General features: G+C 47.8%; 1 protein-coding gene across 2 annotated transcripts; it reads left to right on the top strand.

Annotated features, from left to right (window-relative positions):
* The first annotated feature begins 1,715 nt into the window (after positions 1-1,715).
* Positions 1,716-8,903, top strand: RBM47 (RNA binding motif protein 47). Of its 2 annotated transcripts, XM_009572061.1 has the most exons (4): positions 1,716-2,868; positions 4,387-4,593; positions 8,087-8,271; positions 8,655-8,903. In XM_009572061.1, exons 1-4 carry the CDS (start codon positions 1,740-1,742, stop codon positions 8,901-8,903), a joined length of 1,770 nt encoding a protein of 589 aa, XP_009570356.1. In that variant the 5' UTR covers positions 1,716-1,739. The 2 variants fall into 2 exon arrangements, with proteins under 2 accessions (XP_009570356.1, XP_009570355.1); XM_009572060.1 differs by lacking the exon at positions 4,387-4,593 and having other exon boundaries at positions 1,740-2,868.
* Positions 8,904-11,325: the final 2,422 nt, after the last annotated feature.

The following is an 11,325-nucleotide window of genomic DNA, read 5'->3' as shown; positions in this document are numbered from 1 at the left end:
GGATAGGGCTGAACACAAGGTTGTGGCATTTAGGAGTAACAAACACAAGGCATGCCTGCTGCATGGGACATAACCCCAGTAAGTGGTGCTTCTGGAAAGGATTTGGGGTTAGAATTGACAAAAAACCTCCATGTGGTTTGCTAGTGAGAAGATGTGGAGAAACAGGCTTTGGAGATACAGAAATGTGGGGAGAAGAAAGAGGGATGATCTTCATCCCTGTATATAGCAAGGCTGAAAAAGGCTGAAACTCTAGAGAACTGTCGAAAGAGCCACAAAAAGAATTTTAGGTGAAAAAATAACTGATTGTGAAGGAATTCAGGAGTTCAGCCTGCAAGTTTTATTAAAAAGACAGAGTTGTGGCTTGATTACACAACTTAAATCTCATCATAAGGCAAAAGCAGAGGTCTGGAAAGACTCTTTAATCTATCAGAAAAAGGTTTAACAAGTAATCCTAGCTGGAAGCAAAAGCCAGACAAATTCTCATGAGAAATACAGCACGCTTACTTGTCTGAGGGAGTGATTAGCAAAGAAGACATAAAGGGAAGTCGTAGGGTCTACAGCTCTTTGATACCTTAAAATCTTCTGGAAGGTACGATTTACTCAAATAAATGTTATAGGAGTCAATGTACCAATAACAATAAAATGTAATGGTCCATGCCATATGCAATCACTCATATTAAATGGTCTGATGGTCCTTTGCAATTTTAAAAGTCAAGGAATAAACTACTCAGAGTCTCAGTGTCTTATTTAACTGTGCTCAGAGAGGAAGCCCACTCTCTTGCCGTTGTAGTCATTAGCATGGTCATCTCCTCCTGTACGTCTGCATTTCAAACCCTCTGCCTGTGTTCAAATGCAGAATGAGGTTTCAGAGATTTACCTTCCCCTTGTTGGCTTGCAGGGCCCTGCTGGCCAATTGCTCTAAAGCAAGATGCCTGCCATAAGGCAGTGATTCCCCTCAGTTTTTTGAAGTCCTTTTGTAATATAACAGAAGAGACAAACATGTCAGACACTGTACCACAAGCAGCAGGCAACTCAGAAGCTTGCCAGGTCACTCTTTGGATGGGAGAACAAGAATTGGTCCCCCAAAGCTAAAGCGTATTTATTATTTCCTACTCATCTGTTATTGTGAAGGCCTAGAGGAGCAAGGTGTTGTTACCAAATGGGAACCATGCCTGGCGCTTCTCATGCATTCACTGTCTTTCACTGTGAAGTATGGTACCTGGCACTTGCGTTGTTCAGGAGTAGATGGATTAACTAAGTAATGACTGAGAGGGAGGAGAGGGCTCTGGAGGTGGGAACCACTGGCTCCATAGCAGTGTCTTCCTTTTCCCAATCCCAGCCAGCTCCTTCCTACCCATTCAAAGAGGACACAAGCCTCCTTAGGGTCTCAAGGTTTTGAGGTGCTTGGTGGCATCCCTTCATGTATGTGACTTCAGCCTCCTGTGGCAGCAGCTCTCGGTGCTGGGGTGGTACGGGCAGGTGATCCTCACACCCCCCTCAAAGAGGGGCTGTGCCTACACCCAGGATGCACTCCCCCTGCAGTATCAATGTTCAGGCTGGTGTGGCTCATTCATCTGCTTTTCTGCAGCCTTAGTCCCAGTTTGAAAAATGAACTCGCAGAACAACTGCAGGAAGACAAAAGAGAGGGGTGGGATTCTGGTGGTAACTAACAGCTTCTAACAAGTGTCCTCCTTCTTCCTTTGCCCAGGTTTTATCAGGCTGTGAATGAGTTTGACACCATGACTGCTGAGGACTCCACTGCAAGGATGAGCAACGATTCCTCCAACGTGGCTACCACGAAAGTCCCTGAAGGTGTTGCCGGTGCACCCAATGAGGCAGCTCTGCTGGCCCTCATGGAGCGCACTGGATATAGCATGATCCAGGAGAACGGGCAACGCAAGTACGGTGGCCCTCCTCCCGGCTGGGAGGGTCTGCACCCTCCTCGTGGCTGCGAAGTCTTTGTGGGCAAAATCCCCCGCGATGTCTACGAAGATGAGCTTGTCCCTGTGTTCGAGTCCGTCGGCCGCATCTATGAAATGCGCCTGATGATGGACTTTGATGGGAAGAACCGCGGCTACGCCTTCGTGATGTACACGCAGAAGCACGAGGCGAAGCGTGCCGTCAGGGAGCTGAACAACTACGAAATCCGCCCTGGCAGGCTGCTGGGTGTGTGCTGCAGCGTGGATAACTGCCGGCTCTTCATCGGGGGCATTCCCAAGATGAAGAAGAGAGAGGAGATCCTGGAAGAGATCGCGAAGGTGACGGAAGGTGTGCTGGATGTCATCGTGTATGCCAGCGCCGCAGACAAGATGAAGAACAGAGGCTTCGCCTTCGTGGAGTACGAGAGCCATCGAGCAGCAGCAATGGCCAGGAGGAAACTCATGCCGGGAAGGATCCAGCTGTGGGGACACCAAATTGCTGTTGACTGGGCAGAACCAGAGATAGATGTGGATGAAGACGTCATGGAGACTGTTAAAATCCTCTATGTGAGGAATTTAATGATTGAGACCACAGAGGACACCATTAAAAAGGTCTTTGGGCAGTTTAACCCTGGCTGTGTAGAGCGGGTGAAAAAAATACGTGATTACGCCTTTGTGCACTTTACAACCAGGGAAGATGCCATTCACGCCATGAACAACCTTAATGGTGTCGAACTGGAAGGCTCGTGCCTGGAGGTTACTTTGGCCAAGCCAGTAGACAAGGAGCAATACACTCGCTACCAGAAAGCAGCAAAAGGAGGGGCCGCAGCAACGCCCGAAGTAACTCAGCAACCTAATTATGTTTACTCTTGTGATCCGTACACACTAGCGTATTATGGATATCCGTACAATGCCTTGATCGGGCCCAACAGAGATTACTTTGTGAAAGGTTAGTAAGCACAATTAGGGGACGTGATGGGCAGGTTTGGTCTCAGGCTGGTGCGATCCAAGGTCTGCCTGAGCCAAAGGACAGCTGGTGCTTCACACTTTTCTCTTAAACATCTTTTATAGGTGTTTTTGCCATATTTCTATTCAGTCTCATTTTAATTTATAATTACACAGAGTGTATTTATCTATAAATAATTGCTAATGTACAGGCTAGTATGAGGGAGGCATCAAAACTATGGTTAAGAATGAGCTAAAGGACCGAGCACGGCATGGGGAAGAGAGGGATCTGGTTTTTATGAGTGCCATACTAAATCTGAGCAAGTCCAAGGACTCCAGCTTCTGATGCCTCCTTCCAAAGAGCTGGATCCTAAGTATTAGAGATCATGACAGAGCGCTTCCTTTGCCTTCTCCTGGAGGTGTGGGTGCACTGACCTGATCATCCAAAGGGAGGGATGTCAGGGAAAGCCTCAGCTGGGAACTCTCCAGGTGTCATTTGCCCTCTGCGTTAAAATGACAGTAGTGCTGTGTCCTTTATAAAGTCATTTGAGAACTACAAGCAGAAGGAATCATGTGAGTGCAAAATAATTCTTTTATTATGTATACTTTGTTATCAGTTACAGTCATGAAAAATTAACCAAAAATCAGTTATTCATAAAAAACCCTAGCAGCTATAACTGGTGTTATAATTACAATTATTCTATACTTACATCAATTATAGTTTCCTGAAATTTAATGTGTATTTCCATATAACAAGCAGTTTAGCATGAATATATTCTTAAAGCACCCACGTAAATCGAGAAATATTTTTAACCCTAGTTGATCAAGAATTTCAGCTTGTTGTCAATTTCCAGATTTGTACTTGCAATGAACTACAAAGGAGTTAACTGACAGTCTAAATATTCAGTTAGGCCATCAGAGAGTGCATTAATACCGCAGTGTCCAAAGTACTGTCATAACATGCGTGGAGTCGCTAAGATAAATAAAGGCAATATTTCTGGAGATGGGGTATATTCACATTACTAATAAAATAGCAGAGAAAACAAACAACACTAGTAAAAATATGTGCAAGGGTGGGACAGAGTTGGTGAAAGGCCAGGTACAACTTCAGGCCATCTCTGCAGGGTCCCATCACGGCAGCTGAGAGGCTGGGTCTCCTCTGGAGGACAGCTGAGAGCAGAAGCTGTTCCTACTGCACAGAAATCACCCCTGGAGGAGCCCCTCTCTCTCTGCTGAGTGCATTAGACCCATAACACTGGCCACGAGAGTTGCATCAGTACAAATAAGCCGTTAATGTGTGGTCAGAAACATCAAGAGCAAAGCTTGCGTAGTCTTAATGGGTGCTTCTAAGGCCAAACTCTTCTGTTGTCATAAGCGAAGTCACTAAGACTCAGATCAAACTAACTTCAGCAGCCTCATTTCTAAGCATGTGCCTCCCGGTCCCAGCCTGGGGCCGTTCATGCTCCCCACAGAGCTGTCGCTCTCCGTTATTCACCATCCTCTTCTATGTTGTTATCATAAGCAGGCAGCATACGAGGCAGAGGGCGAGGTGCAGCTGGCAACAGAGCCCCGGGCCCCAGGGGCTCCTACCTGGGGGGATACTCCGCCGGCCGTGGCATCTACAGCAGGTACCACGAAGGCAAAGGAAAACAGCAGGAGAAAGGATACGAGCTGGTACCCAACTTGGAGTTACCTGCAGTCAATCCCGTGGCTATTAAGCCCGGTGCAGGTTAGTATGTGCAATGAAGGGAGGAAAGCAGAGGTGGCGGGCGAGCCCATCCTCTGAGCCCCGTGTCAGGATTGCAGGCACCCCTCCAGCCCACGGCTGCGGCAGTGGAGACAGCCCCAGGGCTAGGGCTCAGCGCTCCCCTGTGGCAGATGCCTCCTGGCCTTGGCCGGGCTTTCTGCAAACAACAGGCATGCAGCAGGGCAGGGGACACGAATCTCTGGGAGCTCTTCAGACCAAAGGAAAAAGGGCTGAAGCTGTCCCCTTTTGTCCCACCACTCCTGTCCCCTTTTGCACCTCCGCAGGAGGAAGCAGACTTTCCTCTCCATCTAGTCATGTACGCTAGAGCGTGGTTACTAACAGCAATCTACCTCTCTTTTCATTTCTTCACTGCTGATTTCACCTTGGGCAAATCCCACCCCAGATTTCCAGCCAGGTCAGAGCTCTCCCCTGCTCAGTTCATATTTCTCCAGTGCTTTGAGGCTGGGAAAAGGACCTGGAGCTTTCCCATTGCAGGGAAGTCCCTGGCTGAGGTGAGCTCCTCCGTCACCATCAGCAGCATGGGGAAGGAGTGATGCAGGGAGCCCTCGGGATCCGGCTCACAGCCATGTAGCGACCTGCAGGAGAGCTCTCAGCAGTGCTGGGCTGCAGGGAGCCAGCTGAGTGTCCAGCCCTTGCCCTTCCCAGGTGAACAGGATGAAGGCTGAAGCCCTGCAATTCCTCAAGATCCTGTTCAGAAAGATTTTTATTTGGAAAAGCAGCCTGAGGAAGAAGGTCCTTGCAGTTGACGGGACCAAGCCCTCTTGCAGAAGTCCTCAGGTCTTCTCCCCATTCCTTTCTCCAAGTAAATTGTAACTGCAGGACCTAAGTGGTGTTTAATAACAGAGCTGCTGTGATTTCCCAACACATGCTCCATACTGTCAATGGGAACTACAGCTTGCATCTAATGAAGGCTGTGAAGAGTTCTTCGTGACAGCTGGATGAAACAATATGAGAAGAGGTCTAGAGACAAAGGAAGGCTGTTAAGATTAGAGCCATTTCCAAAGGAAGATCAGACTTCCTGAGAAAACAACCCACTCACAATCAGAAAATATACCACTATGCGTGTTTGTAAAGATACTTCAGGAATTCCAGATATAACTAAAGGATGCTTGAAAAGTGGGCTTTGAAATGCACGCCTATTAGTGGTGTCTGTAATTCATTTGACTGCCAAACAAAAGCCTGAAGCTCAAGTTTAAATGTTTCTACACTTGAAGCATGTTGAGATTCAGATTTCTTTATCAGGTCTTCCCCTCTTGTATGGTTCCAGCACAGCCTCTGAGCACAGGAGCACCTGGTCTGTTTTCCCCAAGCAGATCAGATGATCTAGTAAGAGGTACCACATGCAAGACTTACCTCTGTTATTAGAAGGGTATGACTCTGAAAGCACATTACCAGAATAGAGGAGTAGAGATGTACCGACTCTGCAAAGTTTCCTATCATTTAGAACAATCTTAAAGCTCATTTCTTTGCAAACGGTTAGAAAACTTCTGAGAGGTCACCCCAATACCCCAGCTGCCTGTTACTGCTGTTCTGCCAGAAGTTACTGCAGAATGGAACACATGAGCCCTCTGCCTTTGCATCGGTAAGAAATTATCCAGGTTATTTAAACCAGTGATAAAACTGGTTTGAGCTGACCAGGTGGACTTGGTGTAGAAGGAGAATTGGAAAAGCTCACGGGTGGAGGTCTCTGCCTGAGGGAACAGTGGTAGATCACTGGTGGTAGAAACATCTCTGCCTGAAAGCTATCTGATCAGATCCCTCGTTGCAGTCTCCAGGATCAAAACCAGAGTACTGCTTGCTGGCACCTGTCCTCTCCACAGGCAGAACTGCACATTTCTGCATTGCAAAGTTTCATCCCAGTTAAAGAAATCCATGTGCGTATTTGGCTTCATTTCTGATTTACTGGCTGCACCTCCCATAGATGCCAACATCACCATCATTTATCGATTACTCTGATTTCCTTGTGAAAAACCTCACTGCTGAAAGGCTCAAGAGCTGAACGCTGAAGTGTGCACTATAAGGCAATGATGGAAATCATAGCATCACAGAACTATAGAATGGTTTGGGTTGGAAGGGATCTTTAAAGATCAACTAGTCCAACTCCCCTGCCATGGGCAGGGACATCTTTCATTAGGTCAGCTTGCTCAAAGACCCATCCAACCTGACTTTGTACACGATGATGGAGCATCCACAGCTTCTCTGGGCCAGTGTCTCACCACCTTCACAGTAAAGAATTTCTTCCTTATATCCAATCCTAACAGTTTAAAACTGTTACCCCTTGTCCTGTCGCTACAGGCCTTGGTAAAAGTCTGTCCCCATCTTTCTTATAAGCCCCCTTATAAGTAAGTATTGAAAGGCTGCAGTAAGGTCTCCCCAGAGCCTTCTCTTGTCCAGGCTAAACAACCCCACTCTCAGCCTTTCTTCATAGGAGAGCTGTTCCAGCCCTCTGATCATTTTCATGGCCCTCCTCTGGACCCCCTCCAACAGGTCCATGTGCTTCTTGTACTGGGGACCCCAGAGCTGGATGCAGCACTCCAGGTGGGGTCTCACAAGAGTGGAGTAGAAGGAGAGAGTCACCTGCCTTGACCTGCTGGCCATGCTTCTTTCGATGCAGCCCAGGGTACGACTGGATTTCTGGGCTGCAAATGCACATTGCTGGCTTATGTCCAATTATTGTGATTATTGGGAATGTTCAGCAAAGCACATTTCTTTGCTAAGCAGTGCCATGAAGCTCCATTTTGGACCATGTACAAACTCACCGTCTCTGAACACCATCATTCTGACCGGAGCGTTTTCCCTTCATTTGGAAGACCGTAGCTCGAATTATTTTGCATTGTCCAATTTTGGCATGAGGGAGAATTCTCTAAAGAGCAATTTCTTTTTTAGTGTCATTAAACAGACTGATCCTGTAGCAGAAAGATGGGATAAAACATATTTAGCCAAGTTAGTCCTGGGAAATGCATAATAGTAAATGAGCTGACATTTCGCAGGGTTGGCCAAAGGACGGCGTATAGACTGGACCAGTTGCTGCCTCTAACTTCTGCAGTACAAACCACACTTTTCTTTCCCAAGAGCAGCTTTGCCTATGGCAGCTACACGTTCCTTGATCTCAACAGCTGGAGCAGGGACCCCACCGAGACAGTATGCGCTCCCACCCGTCCCTGTGCGTGGGCTGCGCTCTTGGCCGGGGAGGGGAAAACAGTGGTGGTTGGAAGGGGTTGTATAAATCCAGGACACAGCTCCCAGTCCCCAGCAGGGCTCTGGCCCTGGGATGCCCGTGACTGCACAAGCTCCCCAGGTCCCCCGCTCGCACATGGGGCCACCTGCCCTCATGAGAGCAGCACAGAACCACTGTGGGACACCCGTCACAGCCAGGAGGGAGGGCTGCTTGCTCTTTGAGATGAGGTCCTGGAGACCCTCTCCCAATGCACCTGATGTGTCTGGTCTCTCCTAGTGGCCATCCCTGCCATCGGTGCCCAGTACTCCATGTTTCAGGCCGCGCCGCCAGCCAAGATGATGGAAGACGGCAAAATCCACACCGTTGAGCACATCATCAACCCTATAGCTGTCCAGCAGGACCTTTCGGCAGCTGCGGCCGCAGCTGTAATACCGGCCGTCTCAACGCCTCCCCCCTTCCAGGTGAGTTCAGCACCTAAGTCCTGCTTCCCATACATCCTGCTTCCCATACGTCCTGCTCTGCATACCCGGGTTGGGGGGAAAGCCTGGCCTCTTGCCCTGCTCCCATTCAGGAGATGCTGTTGAGGATGTTACAGCCCTGCAGTTCATCTGACCTGTCTTAAACATCTGCACTTCGGACAGCTGCTCTCCCCCATGGGGGACCCAAATCTGGGGAGGGAACAGCTCCCCATGATGGCATAACTCTCGTTCAACATGGCACGTGCTGCCTACCCTCCCGTTATCACCTCACCTTCTAGGGGGTTTGCAATTCAGGGGGTGGAAACAGGATATTACAGCAATTTAAGCACTTTTTTTGAGGTCTGAACCTGATGCTTTCATTCCAGGGCCGCCCCATCACACCAGTGTACACTATGGCTCCCAATGTGCAGCGGATCCCCACCGCTGGGATTTACGGGACAAGTTACGTGCCTTTCGCGGCACCCGCTGCAGCAACGGCGACGATAGCCACGCTACAGAAGAACGCCGCTGCTGCCGCCGCTGCTGCCTACGGGGGATATGCCGGCTACATCCCCCCGGCGTTCCCGGCCGCGACCATCCAGGTCCCCATCCACGATGTCTACCAGACGTACTGAGACTGTCGGCAGAGGAGGGCAGCGGAGAAACACACACTGAAGGAACACTTTACTATTTATGAAGAAAGATCCGGCTGCGAAAGAGTAAACGTTTGGGCTCGGTAAACTGATGCAGAAAGTGAAGAATGTCATAGAAAACCATGTTCGAAATATTTTCTACGCTTGAAGTTTTCACTAACTTTTTTAGGCTATTTTTAAAATTTAACATGCCTGTATTCATACATTTCTAAAGGACCTCGATGCATCCAGCCCACCGCTGACGTGCATTTATACGCATCCTAGTGGGGTTGCATAGGGTCTTTTTTTTTTTTTTTAGCAGTTATATTTTCAATATATTTGTGGTATGAAGGTTATTTTTTAGTAACTTCTGCACTCCAGAGATGTCTATTTTGTAGTGCCTTTAATAATATATCAGCTATATATTAAAAAGCACACCTGAGCAGCTAGGGAAAGTTTTAACAATATATTTTGAAGAATATATTCAATATTTAAAGAATACATACTTTAGATTTTTTTTTTAAAGAAAAAAACCAACAAGTATCTTATTTAAAAAATTATACTGGAAAGTGCAATTTGAAAAATGTGCAAGACCTCTGCATTTTTGTGCTGGCATTAATACAATCTGCTCGTTCTTATTTGAAATCAGAAGTAACTAATATTGCCTGTTTGGGAGAAAGAGGAAAAAAAAAGTCTCCTCACACAAACCTCTTCACAGTGTGATCTGCAGACTTGTGTTAAGTAAAGGAATGGCTCTGAGTTTTTCTTAACAACTGGATTTTCTATTTATTGAAGCTACTTGTAGTTGGAGCACATGCAGAAACGAGTAGCCAATATTTTGCGCAAGGTGTCTTGACTTAGATCTTCATCCAGTATAAAACCTAGGCTCTTTTTCAATGCTCTTTATTTTATTCTTTGAAGTATATTTGTAGTGACTAAGAATGTATGCTGCTGTCGGCAAGAGCAGGCGTGCTCTCGCTGAGAGGATGTGCAGCGTTACTTACCCATCGCTCCATCATGTTCCGTGAGAAATTTCCGAGGTACTAAGGGTGGTAGTGATACTGGAATTAGTGAAACGGGGCTAGCCTCCCTCCCGGCCTCCCTTCCACACTTAATTCCCCTTCTCCACAACTGGAGTTGTACATGCACATCAGGGGTGGGAGCGATTAGACCCGATGATTTTAAGACATAGAGCTTGTAAATATCTCTTAATATACATTTTTAAAGTCATTTTATGTTGCAAATTTACATGGTATGTGGTTTGCCACAAAACAAAAACCTTTTATTGCGATGTTATAAAAAAGTTTGTTTTATTAAGAAGTAAATATATTATTGCAGTGTTTTGTGGCCTGTTTAAAGGCTTTTATTTAGTACTGGGGTGAATGTAAAATATAGTAGAACGGTAAAGAAATATCTTGCCCATTGTATGAAGTGCATCAGCCCTGCAAACACAGCTCAAACACGAGATGCGAAGCAGGGAGTGAGTAAACAATGTTCCTTTACTTTTTGTGGTATAAGTACCAACCGAAGGGGTTTCATACTGAGTATATTTTGACAACTGAACCACTTCCAGACCACGTCCAGCTCAGTTAAGTGACATTTTAATACATTTTTTTTCCTTGCCTCAAAATCGAGCGGTTGTTTTTTAGGTGCTCTTGCTCAGCCAAGCTGAGCTCTCCTTAAACCTGTCGACCCGTTAGCGAAAGCACTGTGAGGAGGTTAACCATTAGGTCGGACTCTGCCCCTCCGCGCCCCTTCCCGGGACACGTTTATTGTCTGTCCCTGTGGTTCTGAAAGCACACCCAGACCTTAGCCCCGAGGCCCTGCCCGTTCGTAGGGCAAGAGGAGGTGATTTGGGCAAAGCCCCGAGGGGGAAGCCCCCAATGGGGAGGCCAGCACTGCCTCCTCCGGCTAAGGCCTTGCACGGCTCAACACTCAATGCCGCCGTGGGTCCATGGGCTCTGCACAAACACCCCTTGGGGTCGGGAAAAGGCAGTCTAGTGGTTTGGGTCTCTGCCAGCCCCCTTCCAGCCCCACGCCACGGCTGTCCCACAGAGGAGGGATGAAGGGTGATGGCTCCCTTCCCACTCATCCTCTCCCCGGCAGCAGGATGAGGGTCCTGCTGCTCGCAGAGGTGGCAGGCAGAGAAAGGAGTCAATGAGGGCAAACCCCGAGGAGCCCCAGGCCACCGGTGGGTGTTGCCTGTGCCAGGGCAGGAGCAAGCAGGAGCAGGCAGGACCCAGGGACACAGGCAGGATGCAGGGATGCAGGCAGGACATGGAGATGCAGGCAGCCGGGTCATGCTGAGCCTCCCACCCGTGCCTTTTACACTTGCTTCTAAACCATTTCATGTACACTACTACTGAGGTAAGTCTGATAACTTGAAATGTGAACATCTTTAGGTTAAGAACAAACTATTCAAAGA

The sequence above is a fragment of the Fulmarus glacialis genome, unplaced genomic scaffold (genome assembly GCF_000690835.1).
Source record: "Fulmarus glacialis isolate BGI_N327 unplaced genomic scaffold, ASM69083v1 scaffold14532, whole genome shotgun sequence".
NCBI lineage: Eukaryota > Metazoa > Chordata > Aves > Procellariiformes > Procellariidae > Fulmarus > Fulmarus glacialis.
Note: the sequence above shows the minus strand (reverse complement) of the source record. Positions and strands in the feature narration are given on the sequence as shown.